This window comes from Podospora anserina, chromosome 6 (genome assembly GCF_000226545.1).
Source record: "Podospora anserina S mat+ genomic DNA chromosome 6, supercontig 4".
Classification (NCBI taxonomy): domain Eukaryota; kingdom Fungi; phylum Ascomycota; class Sordariomycetes; order Sordariales; family Podosporaceae; genus Podospora; species Podospora anserina.
Window position 1 is genome coordinate 212730 of NW_003613579.1, and position 19870 is coordinate 232599.

Consider the following 19870-nt stretch of genomic DNA (forward strand, 5'->3'; position numbering starts at 1 on the left):
AATCGCATTAGTCGCATTCATGGTTCTACTGCATGTCATTTGAAAGGCGCGTTGAGCCCTTCGCGTCATGATCGTCGACGCGTATAAATTTCAGGTTGTCTGAGCCACATCGCAACGTGGTTTTGCTAATCATCATCACATCCCCAAGAAGCTCAACAAGTGCATCATGAGTTCCGAATCCAAGACCTTCCCTTTCCCAATTCCAACCTCGATCACGGGAGGTTGCCTCTGCGGCTCGGTCCGCTACCGCGTCACCTTCCCACCTGACCACGATTTCCTCCGCTTCTCACAAACCTGCCAATGCACCCAATGCCGAAAGCAAACGGGCTCTCTCTTCTTTGCTGAGCATGTCATTGCTCCAGCTTCCACCGCCTTCACCTTGACTAATAAAGAGAATCCCACCCTCAAGCATTACAGCACCAGTCCAAAGGCATACAGATGGTTTTGCTCAAACTGTGGCTCGTTTCTCTATTGGCAGCCGCTCGACAACGAGAAGGATTACATCTGCTTGGCGGTGGGGAGCATCGATCAGGTGTATCTTGTGGGTGGTGAGAATGATGAAGGTGTGCCGAAGGAGGGATATGGGCTGGCGCTTGTGGGTGGGGGAGGCGAGCATCTCTTTTGCCAGAATGAGATCAAGGGCGTGACGGATGATATTCCGCTGTTGGGCAGGAAGAGAGGGACGAGAGTTATGGATGGGGGTGAGTCGGCCTAGAGGGATATCCTTCACTCGGATGCTTGTACAGCAGCCATATTTTATGTAGTGTGATGTTAGGTTCCCTCCATGTTATTCAAGCTGGTCAGACACAAAACTATTGATTATATAAGAGCCATCCATTGCGCTTACTGTCAAACTTCTTGCTCTTTCCAAAAATCCTATCCCAATCCTTGCTCTTTCCAAAAAATGACACAACCCCACGAAGACAATGATTCGTTCGTGCCTTATTTTCAACAGGCACCTTCTTCCCTTCATTTTCCCTCTCACATCATCACTGCAATGGCGGAATATCCGACAACCTCTGCCTCCTCCGTGGCTCCGAGCCTTCTGAATGGTCATGATCGTTATCGTACCCATTGCCATACCCGTTGCTGTTATTCTCCGGCTGCGACGTCGCCTCCTCGCACTCCTTCGCGGCATTATACTTTTTGAAAGCAACCTGCACCAACAATCCGACCTCCTTCCTGTCCCTCCCAATCACCCCCACCGATAACAACGCCTCCGTCTGCTCGATCCAGTCCTGCAGCTTTCGAAACTCCGCCACTTGATGCCTCAACCTCTCCGGCAATCCCTGTCCCTTCAACAGCGCCAACACACCCGCGATCACGGTGTTCACCGCCCCCAAAACCGTAATCAGTATCGTGTGCTCGCCCGCCGACGGCCCAAGCGCAGTCAACGACGCGCCAACGATGATCTGGAAGAAATGCGAGGCATACACTATAAGATTCACAAGTCTGGAGATCATCTTCTTGTTGCGCTGGGCGCGCATGGCGGCTGCGTACATGCCCATGGCGGACTTGCGGCCCTCTTCCAGGGAGCGGCAGTCGGTTGAGCCTGGGAGTGTGGAGTTGATGCCGACGGCACGACGGAAGATTACGAGGTTCTCATCGTTTGTACGACGGATGGGGAGGCCGGCGGGTTGGCCCCAGGAAAGGTCGGTGTCGGATTTTAAGACAGTTGGGGTTGATGTCTTGGCGGGGGGATTCTTGGTGAGGCCCCTATTTCGCTCTTCAGGGGGTTGCGATGCTGATAGCGCATTGTTGGGATTTGTTGGTGCTTGGTCGGAGGTGTCTGGCTGTGCCTGGGGATTTGAGCCGGCACCTTTCAAAGGGTCATTATCTTGTGATGGCAACGGCATCTTTGATGTTGAAGGTGTGTTGTTTTGATGAGGCTGACCCAAAAGTGGGGAGGTCTCGTCGTAGTCTTGTTTATCGTCGTCGTCGACAGGGATCTCAGTGGAGCCACTTGGTTTAGACATCGTCGATGTCTAAAAGGGGTTTAGGTGGTGGGTTTCAATGCTGGGCTGGCTTTATATCACACTGTCTAGTCGGCACGTACACCGAACTCCTGTTATTTGTGGCGAAAACGTCAAACTGCAGATTCGATGATGGCTGTTGGTGACAAGAAGGAAGACGCAGGGGCTTTCTGCATGCGACATGGCGCTTTATAGAGTCCGAACGAGGCATTGGGAGAGCAGGCCAGAGGCACAACCGTGGCAGGCTGGGAGGATCGACATCTTTTTAGTCTCGGAAATGGCTGGTGTTATCAGGTTCAGCCCTACTTGGTGTTGTGCTAATTAATCTAGTTTGATGCGGCCTAGTGTCACCCGATGACATACGGCCATACAAAAGTCGTCGATAAGAGATTCAGCTACGCCTCGGGATCAGAGTCAGGAGGTGTCTGAAAGCCACCCGTGGGAAGGATTCCCGATTTGCAAGTCGGTACGGTTTTTGGCAAATGCAACCCTGAGGCGTCGGCAGACACCGTCTGCCGTCTTCGGTGTCCAATCAGCAACTACCACACTGTGTCGCATGCTGACACCTTGGTGTCTCGGGTTGCCCGAACAGATGTCTGAAGGTTTGTGCAACGACGGCTGAGATGGCTATCACAGCACCCCAAGCAGACAACCGCCGTGTTGTGTGTAGCGTCCTTCCTGGTCTGCTCTGACTTCTGGTCCAGGATCGTCATTGATATACACAGTTCATATCTTTAACAACAATATCAAGACGGCATCATGGCTGAATGCAATGCAAGTAGTATAATCCCACCCTCGACTGGTTAGATGGACATTAACCAAGACAATCTCTCCAGCGTATGCTGTTCATAACTTACGCAGACCTCAGCTTGATTTTCTATCCAAACCACACCACCCCAGTGGCATAGAGGCCAAGATGACCCAAAAATATCTTGATAAAGAGACTACGAACCTTAAAGCGCCGCCTTCCTCCCCTTGCTAAACTTCCTCCCCGCCTCTAACACCAATACCGTCTGCTGCGCGACCACCAATAACTCCATGTTCTCATCCGCAATAACCACATCGATATCCATCCTCCCCTTTTCCAACATTTTCGCCGTTGTCCGAATCAAGAACCACCCGTTTCCCCTGTTCGGATCCACCCGTTTCTTGAGCTCAACATCCAATGTCACAGTATTACTAAACGCCTCCGCCTTCATCGCATCCTTGAGCAAATTTCTCACCACCGCCGGCCTGCCCTCGTTTCTTATGTCTGCACTTTCCCAAGCCACCATCTTGGAGTGTATCCCATGTGGATCATACGCACCACCAGTGCGCATTAACATGTCCGACATACTGGGCAGTGCATCCGCCAGGAACGTCAACAGGGTGTTATCCACCCCGCCTTCGTGATCGGGAGAGTACTCCTCGTCGTCATTGTTTGCATAAAGGAATTTATACCACCCGTCATGAACCCCGTTTGTCGTGTGGCCTTGCCGTGGCGCAAGGATGAGCATCCGGTCTGTGAACGGTAAGAACTCCCCTTTTATCCTGCCCATTACCCAGTTGGGGTCTTTTTGGTTGGATTCTACTGCTTTGAAATTGGGGAGTGGGTTGGTAGGGGGGAGGAGGGTCCATTCTGAAGGTGAGGAGGGGCCGAGGGGGGTGTTGAAGTTGATGGCTGTGGCGATGGCGAGGATATTGAGATTGGAGGATTGGGTGAGGGTGGCTTGGAGGGTTGTGCTTGTTGCGCCGGTGCGGAGGGTGGTGATGGTTATGGTGGAGGCTTCGCGGGTGCAAGGGCGGAGGAATTCGAGGTGGAGTTTGAGGATGTCGGGGTGGGGGGTGTGGGCGAGATGGGTGGTGAGGGCGGAATAGATTCCGGCGGCAGTGCAGCCGCCGTGGAGGGCTGGGTGTGATGGTTAGCCTTTTGACAGGGAAGGATGGGATAAGGAGAAGAAATACTGATACCAAAGGCCCAGTCGGTGTGCCAGTCGCAGGTGTAAGTGTTGTCTGGCCCCTGGACTTTTTGAAGGTTGATTTGCTTGTGGAGTGTTTTCGCCATTTTCTGTTATGGCTTTCTTTCTTTTGAGTGATGGAAGAAAGGCCGGTCAGAACACAAATAAGCTTGTGTTTGTTTTATCACAATTTTTTTCCCCGGGGGGCCACACCACGCTTATATAGGTACTTTGTGAACTTCCGGTGTGCCTTCCCGAATTAGGACACATCTTTCCACACAACGGTCTGTTGGTAGCCTCATGTAACCTTGACCGGCCTGAAGGGTGTAACAGGATATCCCGGCCCAATAACATCCCCACATCAAATCGGTATGCAGACTTCACATGGGAAAGACGACTCTGGACCTCAGCCCTAAATTGGTTCGAGGTGGGAGCTTTTTTGGGACAAAATGTGGTGATTTGTTTACTTGCGTAGGTAAACCGACCCCTTAAAAGCCCCTGGCGTTTGCCAAGGGATCTGACAACACGGGTAAGGATGTGGGTGGTAAGTGTTTTTGACTTCAATGTCTTTGCGGTGCTGCTTGCTGGCGGTTGGAGTTTTTAGAAATGAAAAGAAGAAGTAGGATGGTTGTATGCCATTCTTTCTCGTACCTAGCTGAGCAGTGCAGTTGCTGGTGTGCAGGCTGTCCTATTGGCCTGAATACCTGTTTAAAGAGGTATCAACGACGATGAAGCGGAGATTTGAAATGTCAGGAGTCTATTCTCCGTCGTATCAAGTACGAAAACAGAAGTGGTAGAAATATACGGTCACTCCGGGGCTTTGGGAGATCAGATGGCTGTTGGAAGTCATTTTCCTCACCCACAACGGGACCTGGTAAGGTGATTGAGGGACTGAGAGGGGACGAAGAGGAATTTCACGCTATGTGTGGTGTAATTCGCCGTGGGAGTGAACTTGCATATAGGCACGTGGGCTGAAAGGTAGGCGGGTGCAAGCCCTTTAATTTTGCAAGTACAAACAAGTATGTGCTCCTCCTATCCACTTCTAACCCTCAACCCTCTTGCCGGTTACAGCCTTTTGGCAGCTCTTTATCCATCTGCAATCACCAACCCCCACGGCTTCCGACTTCCATTCAACCCACACCACCAAAAAAGTTCTCGAAGGCAGTTCTGCTGTGAAGCACTTTGTTACTCACTTTCAGCGGCGTAAGCAAACGAAGGAAAACCCGATATACGACATGGTAACATGACTAACCTGATTCTTCACAGATTGCCTGTGCCGGCCGTCCCTCAAGCAACTACACCATTGTTGATGTTCAATGGGACTTACCCATCCAGCCCGGCAACGCTTCCTCTGACACCATCTCCGTCAACGGAACAATCGAGAACGCGATGGATGAAATGGAATACCTCCATCTCGGCCAGAACCAACCCTTCCAAAACTACCTACGAGCCCTTGCTCAAGCTAACACCGCTCAATACACGGAAGACACGACGGGGTGGGACTGCGACATCGAGGGTGTCGGATGCCAAGCATGGGCTCCAGAAAAAGGTATTACTTACCTCCGTGGAGTCGAGGGCACCCCCAAAAATGGCCCTGGGCCAAACGAGTGTGAGCGTGTTAGCTGCGGGCATGGGGCTACTATTCATTGGTGCAATGAGGTACGGTGGCTACTTGATACTGGCGTTTGAGATGTCTGAGATACCTAACTGATCGATGTAGAATGGCTTTGAGAAAGAAGTCACCTGGGATGGTATTGCGGATGGGGCGGAGGATTTGAAGGGATTGTGTGGGACACATAGGCGTTGGTCAACGGTGAAGGTCAGGGTTGATTTCAAGGATAATTGGAATGTGGTCGTGGTGGAGAATGATTGCTGAAGGGGGCCCAGGGCAATCTTAAGCCTCGATGCTGGACTAAGGGTTCACAAGTTGGAGTGGAAAGGTTGCTGCGCTGGAGACATATGGGAGTCTCTTGATTATATGTCAGCCTTTTTCACCTCTCTTATAACAGGCATACAACAAAACCGTGAAAGTAAAGCTCAAGAACTCGGTATTCCTCATTTCATCGCCAGGATGACGCAGCGACGGCCATCATCAAGTCTCTACCTACTACCCCTCCAGCCAAGCTATCCCTTTGAGATATGAAAGCCGACTTTCATGTTCCGGGTGACCCCAGCCGAATGTTCCCGCCACTTCTCTAGCAAGGATCACGGCGGACGATGACGTTCCATTTGCTCTTGTAGAAAGCCTGACCCTTGACGTCCTTCAACGAACTGCCCGACCTGCAGTTATCAACTATCACCTGGGCTCCGTCGGCAATCTTCCCCCAAGTAATCTCCTTGGCAGCGTTATTCTGTTCAAATTAGCTCTCCACTCATTGAGGGGTAATTGAGTGAACCGGGAAGGGACGTACATCATTGCACCACCAGATAGCAGCATTGTGGCTGCAGCTGACACGACCGCAGTTGCCCGGCCCGGGCCCGTTCTTGGGCTTGGTACCGCCCTCCAACCCCCGGAGGTAGTCGATGCCCGTAAGAATGTAGGAGATGATGCAAGATGTTCCAAAGTTGCAATTGTAGCTCTCGAGCTCATCTAACGCGGCGCCGACCACGGAGCCGTCAGCCCGCGGTGAAATCTGGCTCTGAAATCTCTCGTTCCAGCCAGGATACAGGGCATCCATCTGGGCAATGGCTTGCTGGACAGTGCCAGTGACGGTGACAGTGCCGTTGCTGGCATCTCCGGGGGTGATGGGCATGTCCCATTGGAGTTCGACGATGGTGTAATTGGTCGCGGGGTCTGCATCTGCACAGGCAAGCTGTGGAGATGTTAGCAAGGCTGTTACATGTCCTTAAGAAGAGCGTGTAGCAGGGGACTAACGCCAGCGAAGCTGAGCAGCAAGCTGCCGCAAAGGAAGGTGATGAGATTTGTCAACATTGTGGGTTGTGGTATGGATGGGCGGCGTGAGTATAGACTGGTTGATGTGGAAAGTGGTTGATGGGAGAGGAAGAGTTATGTGGTAATAGAGGACCTAGGTGCCTTATATACCTACCTATCCATTGATAGATAATTACACCAGGTGCCTTCCAAGCCCCCACCGCCTTGTGGCTGCCGAAGAGCAGGATAAGAGTCACATAAAGACGGAGTCGTTCTTGCTGAAGACGAGTCGGGACGAGTTGACGCCTGAATGGGTATAACCAATGATCTTGCCACAAAGACACCATCTCATTTCCCAGGCCTAGGTGGATGACGCTTTTTCGGCAATCAGCCTTCTTTTTACTCGGTCTCGTGTACTGAAATATCAGTCTCCTGACTTCTTGAAATTCCACTAACCAATCAAGCGGTCAGTCTATTTGCTCTGAGTTGCTCTGTGGGCAGCTGGCAACGATCGGAGCGATAGTCAGGTAGCTAAGGAGAGATATCCACTAAACTGCTGCTCTCGCACAGATTGGGCACAGATTCCTGTCTACGTACATCTTGTTGATCAATTGTTTCCGACTTCACAGAAAATTCTTTTCATTACGAATTACCATCTATCAACAACTCCTCGTGCCTACCGATAATCAAACTGGGCATCAAATAATTTCGCTCGCCTTCTTCTCAATATGCGGCTCCGACCCATCATCGCTAGTACAGTAACTCTTCTTGGAGCTTTCCTTGAAAACAGGCACATCAGGAATTTCCTCCTGATCCCTTCGCCCCTTCAACTCCACCGGCTCATCCTCATCCAGCTTCTCCTCCGAGATCATCTTTGGGTTGAACGCCAGTGCTCCCTTGGGGACAAATGTCGCCGCGAACACCAAGACACTGATGATTGTCATCTGCATACCAGCAGTGAACATCAGCCCCTCACGAATGTTACCCCCGTCTGTCCCTCCGGACTCATTGTACACTCGATCTAGATACCGCCCAAGCAAGGTGCCCGAGATGGCGTATGTGACGATATAGAACGAGTACAAGAACGCCATGACGGCGCCGAGGGCTGAGACGTTCTTGTTCTTGGACTCTAGCCGAGAGAGGGACGCCTGAATATACGCAGCAAGCGACACATCACCAGCTGCCCAGCCAAACGAGATGGGGGCAAACGTCGCCGCCACGATCCATGCCTGCCCAACATCATCGACCGGTGGCCTCCAGAACGGGATGTACCAGACGATCAACAACATGATGGCGTCCAATCGAAGCCATGGCATGGGTGTCTGGATGGTATTCGTAAGGAGCAACACAGCCAACGCACCCAACAGTTCACCCAAGTTGGAACCGCCGACCATAATCTGCGACCAGGCCGAGTGCCCGAGATAGCGTCTAGCAACCTGGGGTGCGATGCCGTTCTCGAGATATCGATGTGCGTAAAGAGCGACGGCATAGCCTGGGACCAACCAGATGAACTTCCGCGAGGTGAAGAGGATTCTGCCGCCGATCCAGATAGACTCGCCGAACAGATATAGGCCACGGAATGCCGCCTTCCAGTAGGCCGGCTTCTCGTGTTGGTGGAGGGTCGACTTTCGCCGCTTGAAATCCAGCTCACTGATGAAGAACCAAATGGTGGCGCAAAATGTGAAGCAGACGGGTGTGACAATGAATGCCTTGTTGTTGCCGAGTTGAGGGATAATGACCAGTGCTGTGATAAAGGCACCTGCTGTACCTGTGATTTCGTAGAAGATGTGGACCTGAAGAGGTTTCAGCTTTTGTGTCCCAACAGAGATGGTAGGAGAGGCTAACAATGGAGTCCATCTTTCTCAGCTTTTGCACATGGCCGCCGACGATATCTCTTGGGATGACTCTTCGAATCAGTTCCACCATGCCATAGGCAATACCACTGATGCAGTAGACTGGGATCATGGCATCGGTGTTGTAGCTAGCCATTGTCAGTGTGGGCTAGGTCACCGTTGGAAGTCATGTCAAAACTCACTCCCCGTAGTATGACCAGTCATTTATAGGGTGGTTCTCTCGGTCTGGACATCCTCTAGTCAGTCAACTGTGCTGATTCACGATCTGGAAAGCAGAGCACTCACAAGCAGCTGGCATAAAAGTTCCACCCGTTGCAGCGTCGATGATGAGGAGCAACGCCGAGCAAAGTCCAAACACTAACACAGCGCAGGCAAGGACATTCTTGGTCGGGTATCTCTTCACCAATGGACCGATGAGAATACTACCAATACATTGGCAAGCCTGATTCAACCCCGTCAGAAGACCGACACGCTCGAAGGTTCGGCTTGGCCGTCCACTCTGTATTGATTCGTAGTCGTATCGATTGGTAGCCAACGCCACTACTGAACCGTTGAAGGCCTCGAGCCCGAACTTGTAGATCATAATGCCGGCAATGTAGATGGCGATGTTGCGGCGTTCTTGTGGGGTGAAGGCCCGGAGACCATCTTTGAGATCGGCAACATAGCCCATGATGGCGATATCTGCCGCCGTGCAGTCACCGTCAAAAACAAGAGGATGATTAAAGAGAACAAAGATTTGGTCCATGCAAGGCATGGAACGGGGAAGGGTCCCTCCACGTGGTTATAGTCCAGGATTGGGGGGCAAGAGCAACTTATTTTGCTGCGTGGGGATGCAACCACCCCCAAATCCGATGCCGCAAGCACCCGAGGGGGCGGGCCCCGGCCCCTGGGCTAAACGAATGGAAGGTAGAGATCGATAGTGGCTCGTTTTGTGAGCCTCAAGGGTGCCTGATGCAGGAGCGAGCAGGGGTAGAAAGTCAAGTTACCTTCATGTTTCCACCTCAAAATACCATGTCGTATGTCGTGCGATGATATGCTGACACTCCAGCCGCAGTCCTACATCTTGTCATGACGGCAGAGCAAAGGAGGTGGTTGTGTAGCTGTGTCTGCAGGACGACAGCAGTCTCACACCGACAGAGAGTGTCTCAAATATCAGGATGCCCCAGGTATGTTTGAACAGAATGTGTCCCATCCGGGACCGACAGGGTGGTCTGGCATGATGTCTCTGATCCGCTATGATCGCCGTCGCTGCGTCGCAGTCCAGGTTTGCGGTGGTTCTGTTGGTGTGTGGGGTGGCGGGCAGGAGGTGAAGAGGGTGGAGGTCGCATCCCAACCCCAATCATCAATGACATGAAGAAAGAGGGTCGCAGTTTGTCAGCGCGTGTGTGGTGTGGATTAATGCCGTGTTTGAAGTGGATGGTCGACGTTGATTTAGAGCCAGACGGTCCAACACGTGGTCTTGGCATCGATGTCGGCCAAGACCACCTCTCATCTCGACACGACCAAAAGAAGAAGCAACGCGCATGGTCTTGTGCAACACCGCGCCAGACCCCGACGTTATAGCGAAGGGTCCACTTTGGTTCTGGTCGGGATAGCAAAAAAAAGCCTGGTTGCGGACCGGGGCGCACAACCACCACCAGAGAGCCGTGGGCCGTTGCGCCTTGCTCATTCGTCATACAAACATCGCCCACGTCTGCCCCACACGTGTGATGGTAAGTGTGATATTACCCTAATCCGTCCCTCGGAAGTCGTTGTCGGCCCATACTTACATGGAATAGCGCGTGCCGACTTGCTTTTGTTGTCCTCGACGCCCTCATGTCGGGACCATCATGAACCCTGTTGCATTGCACAGGTGTTCCTTCTTCTGTCTCAGCCAGGTCCCCATTGTCTTGAGCCTCTGAAAGCCGGCTCCCCCACGCTTCCCTTCCCTTGGGACTTCAACTGTCACGAAACTCCAACTTTGCCTCAAATTTGTTTGACATACAAATCTTCTCCCGTTGGTTATCACTTTCTCTCCGTGGGCTGGATACCATGACCGCCGATGCTGAGGAGCTCTTGATCCGGCCATTCCGGGATGTCGTTGCAGTCGGGACTGCCGCAGTGACCAATGCCGCTTCTCTCGGTCCACACCGTGCTGACGATGCCGATCGCATGTCAAGGGCCGCACAGGCCCTTGTTCGAGAGGGGGAACGAGCACTTAAGAAGCTGCAGCCAGTCTGGGACGACCAGGTACAAAAGCTGGGGGATATCTTCAAGAGAATGATTACACAACAAGGTATCGTGCGGCCGCTGCTCAACACATCTACTTCTCGCTGTACCATCCAGAAGCTCATCTCAGCCCTTATCTAGCTTCTATCGAGAAACGACGTTTGATCCTGGAGGAGCTCCTCTGGGACTTTGACGATGTCACCCATCCGGATGAGTTTGATATTGAGCGGTACTCAGCTCTTCAAACTGCTACCAAAGCCCTCGCCCTAGACATTGTCGAAACTGCAAAAAGGCTGAAGCCCATCATGGAAACTGCACCAGAGATACCAGAAGGGGGATTCCCACCATTACCACCGCTTCCTACCCACCGCTCCCGACCCTGCTCTACTTCTTCTTCTCGACCAAGGGCTCATTCAAAACAGGAGGCAAACAGTAGCTGTGGTGGACGACACGGCGCCGAGCTAACACCACCGGACTCTCCCAACTGTGCCACCCCAATAGCCCAGTTTCAGGAATTCAACATCGATTCCTCTGTCAAACGCGCCAGTCTCACATCTGACTCCTTTCCTAGTCCTAGCACTGTTCGAACAGCACCTTCTCTTCTTTCCAAGAGCAGCAGTCTGACATCTTCATCCGCCCTCTTAGCCACGCCCGAGTCCGCGTTCAACCAGCCCGAAGCAACACCGAACAAAGTGAACTTCCACGAAGCTGTCATGACGCTCCTTCCACCACCAGCGTTGGGCACCGGTGATGAGGACGACCTCGAAACCAGTTCTACGACCAGCAAGAGAAGACAAGGGAGCGTCCTGACTGAACACCGAAAGTCCAGCCGGGCTAACCCTCGTTCTGAAGATTGCAATATCGGCTCTGACAGCACATATCACAAGCTAAAGGGACTTTGCAAAGGAGCAGTCAGATTTCGGAAGGACGGCCATTGGGGCAGCATCAAGATGACAACGGAATATGGCGGTGGCGGCGGTGGAGCGGGTGATATGATGAGAGCGTCTGATGCTATCGTGCCACTACAATACGAGGTGACCAAGGTGGCGGGATGTGCTGAGTGCGGGTATGCACACGATCTGGAGGCGGTTGAGTTGGACAAGAGCCGGAAGCGTGAGTACTTTCGTGACCCCTGAGCCCCTGAACATCGTACAAGGCCGAGGAATCTGGCCGCTAACCATTATTCTTGACACACAATAGCTGAGGGAATCATCATCTCTGAATTCGGACCTCGATATCGATTACGACTCCTCTTCAAATCGCACCTCGGCAAGGGCGCCTCAGGTGGAAGCGCAGACGATTACTATGCTTGTCTCTGGTGTGTCAGCGCAGCTGTCACAGTCCGGGAAAGCGATGCAACAGTCTTTCGGTCAGCGGATGACCTCCTGCAGCATCTCTCCCGACACCCACAACCATTACCACAGATACCTGGCGTGGCAGTTTGCTATGGACCAAATCCAGAACAAGCGGAGTTCGACCTTCACTTGCCCGACGGCTCCGTCCCAGTGCCCATACCGGACAACGTCACCAGGTTAGCAACAGCGATCGCAACCAAAGACCACTTCCGACGTCATGGGCGGGGGAAGTTGGAGAAGCCTCCGAGGTACGATGGAGAAATGCTCGAGTTTATGGAAGGGGCGAGGATCATGGGGGTGATGTTTCCTGAGAAGTGGGAGGGGAAGTGGTGTCTAGGGAGACACGATGGGATGTTTGGGGCTTTCCCGTCCAAGGTTATTGAGCTTCGAGCGCCACAAGAAAGTGAGGTTCCAGTGGGCGGGGAGAGCGGCATGAATGTCTCTACACGGTGGAAATGGACACCTCCCAAGTCCGGGGGTGTGCCTTGGGTAGCGTTTGGGAAGGGGGAGGTGATCACGAATGTTCAATGTAAGTTGAAAGGGTCCATCGGCTTTGAGACATTTCGCTAATGCTTCGACAGGTCTCTATGCGGATTACTGGTGCTGGTATGGGACAAATAGTAAGGGGAAGACAGGGGTGTTTCCGCAGTCTCATGTCGACTTGCAGACTCTGAAAGCGCAAGAGTCAGCTGCGCCAAGACGTCCAAGCAGAGGGTTGAGTTTGTTTGGGAGGTAGGAGATCTCTTCTAGGCGGCAGTCTGTCCTACAATTGACACTGTTACTATTCCCTCATCACCGCATTCGGTATTCAGGGTTCAGTCCCAGCATCGCCGACTAGCATGGTTGTCTCAATGGTAAATTTGCCCCAAAAGCTTTTCAAGACTTTGAAGAGCATCTCGAACCTTTCCGTGCTTTTCCCTCTCCACCGGGGACATTGCTTCCTCGTCCTCGCCCTCCAGGAGTTCTATTTGCAACATGGTAAAAACATGCTGAGCGCCAAGAGGCTGGCCATCAGTACACGCATAGGCAACTGCCGTTCTGAGAGTATCTTTGATAGCCCGGCCCTAGACAGCACGCACCAAGCAAAGAGCGGTCATATCCCGGCATCAGTTCGACGCACATTCATATTCAGCTGGCCAAGAATCTGGTAAACCTCTTCGGTCCACGATTCATCCACCGTCAGATGCTTGTTCACTCTAATGAGCTCTTTCCAAATTGCTGCTTGCGCCTCCTCGGTAAGTGGCGGGTATGAAATGGTGACATGGATTCGGCTTTTGAAGGCCTCGTCAAAATCTTGCTTTCGGTTGGTTGTTAGAAATAAGGTGCCTTAAAAGTACTCGAATTTTCTGTGACAAGGGCGGTGATACAGGGCTTGGAACAAATAGTTCAATTCCAGTAATAATCTTCAATGGCCTCGAAGTCCATGATAAAGGAAAACTCAGAGTAATACAGTGATCCTGAACGCGTATTTTCTCTCTCGTCAAATGGTCCGTGCCTTCCGTGCCTCAGGCCTCTGCCAAGTCCTTCAATATCTCTCTAGGCCAATAGGATTCCTTTGATACCCGCTTTGCCTCTGATTGCCTGCCTCACTTTCGACGAGAGGCTCACGACTTGCAGTTACCCCTCCTTACGGTGATATTGGCAGTGTTGTTGGTCGTGGTCGCGGGTGGTTGGCCTTTGCCGTGTGACACTGAAAGCCCCTTTTCTTAGCGTCAGATTGTAGACTCCCAAATGCTATCTCCTACCTAGTACTCTTTTAGAATAGCTTACATGTGCGTACAACTGTTTAGACAATACGATCGTCTTTCAGTGAGCTTAGACTTACGCCAATGCATGCTAGCGATTGCCATTGCCCAGAAAAACGGAGTGTTTAACCAGAGATAAAAGGGGCTGTTGAGGAGTGATCCAATCAAGGCACCGGGGTATCTTGGGGTGAATGATTGACCTGTAGGTGCCTGTGTTTCTTATTCTGTTATTGCTAACGCTAACGAATGGGCTTTGAAAATGTGACAAGGGCTGTAATATCAGGGCTTGGAACTCATGGTTCAATTCAGGCTAATAATCTTCAATGGCCTCGAAGAGCGTGATACTGAAAGTGAAGAAGGAAAATACAGTCTTGATGATCTGTTACAACCCTGGTGCAGGGCGGGTTGTGGGGCTACGGGAGCAAGGGCCAATCGGGAGAACGTATAGGAGAGCCAATCACAGTAAAGGACGACTGATCAGTGTGCTCAGGGCACTGAGCACAGTGAGCAGAGGTGATCAGTGGCCTTGGGAGACTGATCATGGCTTGGCACGAGGTCTATATATACGGAGGAACTGGCTGGTGTAGATAGACAGTTCCGCAGTATGCAATACAAGTCACAATCGTTAGTATCTAGACTGTTGTGATTGAGACAAGCCATTTGTTGTACACTGTTTAGCTGTACCGAACCAGGATTGTTCAGAAGTGCCTTCAACCAGTATCCCTTTCAGAGGTTCTGGATAGGGGTTCGTCACATGATCCTGAACGCGTATTTTATCCTTCCTTGCGTGGCCCGTGCCCTTGTTGGCCTCAGGCCATCGCCAAGTCCTCCAATATCCTACTGGGCCAGTGGGCTTCCTTTGATAACCGCCTTGCCTCTGATTGTCTGCCTCACTCTTGACGAGAGGCTCACGACGTGCAGCTTCCCCTCCTTAAGGTGATATTTGGCGTTGTTGTTGGTCATGGTTGTTGGTGGTTGGTGGTTGGCATTTGCCGTGTGACAGAAAACAGTACGTGAGCCTTTAATGAAGGACTGATGGGTTAGCCTTGGTGGTTTCAATGTTTGTTGCCCATTCATCAGCATTGTTTGCCCCTAACCCCCCTGTTTTCATTCTCATGGGTTTTTTATGTCATGCCTGAGCCGTCTGCCAGCGCTTGAGGGGGCTCTAAAATGCTGATTGGGGAGCATATGCAGGAAGAGGAGCAAGTGCATATGTCTTGATCCCTAATAATGCATCAATTGGGCCAGCCCAACCGCTCCACGCCTGCACAATCACTTCAGGGACAGTGCCCAGCTTACAAGTTTTGGTCACATCAGCCCCCCTTTCCGTTCGGTTGGCCATTAACGGCCACGGTCTGCCGCTCTCGGGCGCAGAAGCTGAAGAAACGCACGGCACATTGCATGACTAATACACGTTCCAGCAAATGGCTTCAAAGAGCACAACACTACCAAAGTCCACCATAAGTCTTGTCGCTACAAACTAGGGCAATGTCGGAAATGCAGCGACCACATCGATCAAGCTTACAAACGCGCTGCAGAAATACCGCTAACTAACAAATATCTTAAACCGGCTACCTTTTTACTGGGTAGTAAGGTAGCTAATAAGTCGCATTACCTAACCGCTATTATGCAGTACTAATTTCCACATCTTTTTAAAGCAGTAGCGCATGTAGTGCGCTGTCGCTATAGGCATACTATAACAACTTATTGGGCATTAACCCAAGACTTATCGGTTCCGTCCCTTAAGCCTATGGATCCAATATCCTACACTGTACGCATCCTTCTAGTACACTCTCCGAACCAGCCGAACTTTTGCTCCTAAGAATCTCTGCCGATTCACAACATAAGGACTAAGCTCCTCTGTGATCATGTTCGTCCCTGTTTCTGGCCCCAGCTCCGGCCGGTCCCTGAAGGCTGCATCACTGTATATTATCCTCCGACTCAAGACCCCTGGATCCGAATGGAGTTTCTTCCCTAAGGATCAGCCTTTGCCTTTGCAAAAAAGACTTTGCGACTGATCGTTCTTCCACCTTGGCACTTCGTGCTCAACCATCTTCCTTGACAACTTGTGTTGAGTAGAGACACTGACACTTCTTGTGCGGCCTTTGGCTGCACCGATTCACGGCTACTCACTGTTCAACCTTCAGAGGATGCCTCTCAGGCGACGCGTACGGGAATCGTAACAGGGAGGCGCGCGAGTCCATATTATCTTAGCTTGCGCGAGACGGAATCAGGACTGAGACTGATCGTCATGATGTGGAACAGATCAATTTTTGGCTGTCTCAGCAAGACCCCTGCGTCCGCCTGCGGACCAGTTCTAGCACTTGCTGTCATATACGGCATCATCAATCAAGGACCCACATTTGCTGGTCGGAAAATGACCAGCAAATGTGGGGCTATGCTGTCGCCTCTTGTCAAACAACGGTATGGGGTTCAGACTTGGTCAATTGGTTGGTTGTCTTGGGGAGAAAGGTGCAGGTGGCTGGCCGCTTTCGAACCTGGATACCTGAGTCTCACTGCCAAGATATTAATTCCTTAACAGTTGGTCTCACTGGCTAATTTAACACCTCTAATCCATCTCCCAAACCCCGCATTCGTAGGGAACGCCAGTTCCTCGTTTCACATCTCAGATAACCCACTCAGCTCCACATCTCAGATAACCCACTCAGCTCCACACCAACGTCCGGTTAGACATGTCGGTACACCGGATCGGCTTCACAGAACTTTCTGGCAGTCATGGCGCCAGGGACGGACTGTACCGGGTCAAGTATGCGATCAATTCCGATGCGGGGACCCGTGACTGACGCGAAGCAGCATCATCTTTGTGCACGGCTTGCGAGGGCATCCGCAACACACATGGGAGGACAACCGGGGCAGGGGCAGTGTGCACAGGGGCAGCGTGGAGAGAGGCAACAAGAACGCGGGAACGGCGACGTCACGTAAACGAAGTATCTTGAAGTCCCTCTTTAAGTCCAAACCATCGTCCTCAGCCTCAATTTCGACCACGACCTCGACTGCCGACAGTAATACGACCGAAGAGAGCCCTAACAAGCTGTTCTGGCCCGATGAGTACCTTACACAAGACATTCCCGAGGCGAGAGTATGGACATATGGTTATAATGCAGAGGTAATCGGCGGGTTGTTCCAGGCGAACAACAAGAACAGCGTGTCGCAGCACGGTCGAGACTTTGCAGTGCGCGTCGAGCGGGAGATCCCAAACGAGGTGGGTGCGCTTCAATGACTCGGATAGGAGGCTTGAACTAATGATAGCAGGACCCGATCTTATTTGTGGCGCACAGCCTTGGTGGCATTATCGTCAAAGATGTACGTCTGAACTGCTTCATACAGTAGCTAATGCTTATGTTGAGTAACAGGCGATACGCCGATCGGATGCGTGTCGTGCGCGAACGAAACTAATCGTCTTCCTTGGCACGCCTCATCGAGGGAGTGCGTTTGCAGAATGGGGCGACATCGCGTCGAATCTAGCTCTTCTAGGACTGCAAGATTCAAACAAGAAGATCATCACGACGCTGGAGGTGAATAGCGAGGTCTTGGACAATATCCACGAGGAGTTTAAGACTATCGCGGACCAGTCTCAAATTCGGATCCACTCGTTTCAGGAGGCACGGGGAATATCAGGCATGAAGGGCTTGCACAATAAGGTACTTTGCCAGCACATCTTGAACGTCCTTCTGAGTGTTAATCGTAAACTCACGGCAGGTTGTAGACGATTTCTCCTCGAAGCTCGATCTGCCGCGATCTCTCGAGACTGTCGAGAGTATCGACGCAAACCACATACAGATGGCCAGGTGTAGTGATAGGGCAGATCCACAGTACCGCGCCATTGTTGGCGTACTCCAGCAGTTTATACATCGTATGGCTCTTGATGAAACCAGCCTCCAGGAAGAACCGTCGACAGCATCCAGAGTCGAGGTTAGTATGGTAGAAACGGGAGGCGGCTCCAACATGACATTGACGAGTTAGTGTAGGAGAGCTCTGCTATAATGGACAGCAACTGTTAACCCTGCTATAGACCCTGCTACTCTGCCTTGCCACTACATTCCGCTCCCAGAGAACCGGCGCTTCGTCGGACGGAATAGGACGCTAGACACCCTCAAAGCGATGCTGTTCATGCGCAAGGAGTGGCGGAAAGCCGCCATTGTCGGCCTAGGCGGTGTCGGCAAGACCCAGGTCGCCCTACAGTTGGCATACTGGACAAAGAAACACCGGCCCGAGTTCTCCATCTTCTGGGTACCGGCATTAAGCAGCGCGACCTTTGAACAGGCCTTTGCCGCGATGGCTAGGAAACTCCCTATCCAAAGCGGCGGCGATGACGATGATCTTAAACAGTCCGTGCGGCGGTACCTGAGCTCCGAGGCGGCCGGGCCATGGCTTCTCGTGGTGGACAACGTGGATGATAGCGATATTTTCTTTGGCTCTGCAGGTATGCCGGGCAGCATTAGCGAGTACCTTCCTGAAAGCGACGATGGCCTCACCCTGTTCACAACACGGTCTCGAGAAGTAGCTGTGTCGGTTGCTGGGAGCGATGTAATTCGACCTGTACGAGATGGACCCGCTGGAGGCGGCTGAGTTCTTGGAGAAGTCGCTAATCTACAAGGATATGCTTCACGATGAAGAGGCGGCAGCAGAGCTGCTAAAGGAGCTTACCTACCTTCCCCTAGCGATTACACAAGCGGCGGCCTATATTAATATAAAACAGGTACCCCTTGCCGAGTATGTCGAGTTGCTGCACGGCACTCAGCAGGACATCATCGGCCTGATGAGCAAAGAGTTTCGGGACAAAACTCGGTACCCAGGGTCGCAAAATGCGGTGGCGACAACGTGGCTCGTATCGTTCGGCCAGATCCGCAAGTCCGACAACGCTGCCGCCGATCTGCTATCGTTTATCTCGTGCATCGAGCCCAAAGGAATACCTCAGTCGCTGTTCCCCAGCTCCGAGTCGACTGAGCAGCTGGTCGATGCAATCGGGACGTTATGCGCGTACGCCTTTCTAACCAGGCGGGGGGACAGCAAGGTATTCGACATGCACAGTCTAGTACATTTGGCAACGCGAATCTGGGCTCAGCGAGAAGGCCTGACGGCAACGACGGAGGAAAAGGCGACTCGACATCTTGCAACAGTTTTCCCATCTGACGACTACGCAAATCGCAATGTATGGAGAGAGTACCTTCCGCATGGTCTCAGGGTATTGCAGCACAGCAAAGAGCTTGATATTAAGGAGAGGTCCGATCTGTTGTTCTGGATTGGACGGTGCTTGAGAGCGGATGGACGGATCAAGGAATCTGCTAAGAGTTTGGAAGAGGCTTGCCAATGGAGGATTCGTCATTTCGCCAAAGACCACCCCTCCCGGCTCGCGTCGCAGCACACACTAGCAATAGCCTACCAAGCTAACGGCCAAGTCCAAGAGGCCATAGAGCTACTCGAGCAGGTCGTCGCTATTCAAGCCAAAACCCTCACTCAAGAGCACCCCGACCGGCTCGCGTCACAGCACGAACTCGCAAGAGCCTACCAAGCTAACGGCCAAGTCCAAGAGGCCGTAGAGCTACTCGAGCAGGTCGTCGCCATTAAAGCCAAAACCCTCACCCAAGAGCACCCCTCCCGGCTCGCGTCACAGCACGAACTCGCAAGAGCCTACCAAGCCAACGGCCAAGTCCAAGAGGCCGTAGAGCTACTCGAGCAGGTCGTCGCCATTAAAGCCAAAACCCTCACTCAAGAGCACCCCGACCGGCTCGCGTCACAGCACGAACTCGCAAGAGCCTACCAAGCCAACGGCCAAGTCCAAGAGGCCGTAGAGCTACTCGAGCAGGTCGTCGCCATTAAAGCCAAAACCCTCACTCAAGAGCACCCCTCCCGGCTCGCGTCCCAGCACGCACTAGCAATAGCCTACCAAGCCAACGGCCAAGTCC

General features: G+C 52.2%; 9 protein-coding genes across 9 annotated transcripts, besides 1 other annotated feature; 5 read left to right on the forward strand and 4 right to left on the reverse strand.

Moving 5' to 3' along the window:
- Positions 1-166: 166 nt before the first annotated feature.
- PODANS_6_8810 (uncharacterized protein) lies at positions 167-715 on the forward strand (the record flags this gene model as incomplete). Its single annotated transcript, XM_003437239.1, has 1 exon — positions 167-715. The coding sequence occupies one exon, from the start codon at positions 167-169 to the stop codon at positions 713-715; it is 549 nt and encodes a 182-aa protein (XP_003437287.1).
- A 274-nt stretch (positions 716-989) lies between these two features.
- On the reverse strand, positions 990-1976 carry PODANS_6_8820 (uncharacterized protein; the record flags this gene model as incomplete). The annotated part of the gene is made up of 1 exon (XM_003437240.1): positions 990-1976. One exon carries the CDS (start codon positions 1974-1976, stop codon positions 990-992), a length of 987 nt encoding a protein of 328 aa, XP_003437288.1.
- A 950-nt stretch (positions 1977-2926) lies between these two features.
- On the reverse strand, positions 2927-4017 carry PODANS_6_8821 (uncharacterized protein; the record flags this gene model as incomplete). Its single annotated transcript, XM_003437241.1, has 2 exons — positions 2927-3861; positions 3918-4017. The coding sequence occupies 2 exons, from the start codon at positions 4015-4017 to the stop codon at positions 2927-2929; spliced, it is 1035 nt and encodes a 344-aa protein (XP_003437289.1).
- Positions 4018-4931: 914 nt separating this feature from the next.
- On the forward strand, positions 4932-5599 carry PODANS_6_8823 (uncharacterized protein; the record flags this gene model as incomplete). Its single annotated transcript, XM_003437242.1, has 2 exons — positions 4932-5113; positions 5203-5599. 2 exons carry the CDS (start codon positions 4932-4934, stop codon positions 5597-5599), a joined length of 579 nt encoding a protein of 192 aa, XP_003437290.1.
- A 506-nt stretch (positions 5600-6105) lies between these two features.
- On the reverse strand, positions 6106-6842 carry PODANS_6_8825 (uncharacterized protein; the record flags this gene model as incomplete). The annotated part of the gene is made up of 3 exons (XM_003437243.1): positions 6106-6261; positions 6322-6723; positions 6786-6842. The coding sequence occupies 3 exons, from the start codon at positions 6840-6842 to the stop codon at positions 6106-6108; spliced, it is 615 nt and encodes a 204-aa protein (XP_003437291.1).
- Positions 6843-7480: 638 nt separating this feature from the next.
- Positions 7481-9389, reverse strand: PODANS_6_8830 (uncharacterized protein; the record flags this gene model as incomplete). The annotated part of the gene is made up of 3 exons (XM_003437244.1): positions 7481-8622; positions 8711-8783; positions 8898-9389. 3 exons carry the CDS (start codon positions 9387-9389, stop codon positions 7481-7483), a joined length of 1707 nt encoding a protein of 568 aa, XP_003437292.1.
- A 1277-nt stretch (positions 9390-10666) lies between these two features.
- On the forward strand, positions 10667-12934 carry PODANS_6_8840 (uncharacterized protein; the record flags this gene model as incomplete). Its single annotated transcript, XM_003437245.1, has 4 exons — positions 10667-10910; positions 10985-11956; positions 12044-12727; positions 12780-12934. 4 exons carry the CDS (start codon positions 10667-10669, stop codon positions 12932-12934), a joined length of 2055 nt encoding a protein of 684 aa, XP_003437293.1.
- A 360-nt stretch (positions 12935-13294) lies between these two features.
- Positions 13295-13525: a sequence feature (pseudogene).
- Positions 13526-16743: 3218 nt separating this feature from the next.
- PODANS_6_8850 (uncharacterized protein) lies at positions 16744-17758 on the forward strand (the record flags this gene model as incomplete). Its single annotated transcript, XM_003437246.1, has 3 exons — positions 16744-17111; positions 17243-17267; positions 17318-17758. Coding segments are annotated over 3 exons (834 nt in total), but the record flags the coding sequence as incomplete, so codon positions are not given.
- Positions 17759-18065: 307 nt separating this feature from the next.
- On the forward strand, positions 18066-19869 carry PODANS_6_8860 (uncharacterized protein; the record flags this gene model as incomplete). Its single annotated transcript, XM_003437247.1, has 2 exons — positions 18066-18503; positions 18583-19869. Coding segments are annotated over 2 exons (1725 nt in total), but the record flags the coding sequence as incomplete, so codon positions are not given.
- Position 19870: the final 1 nt, after the last annotated feature.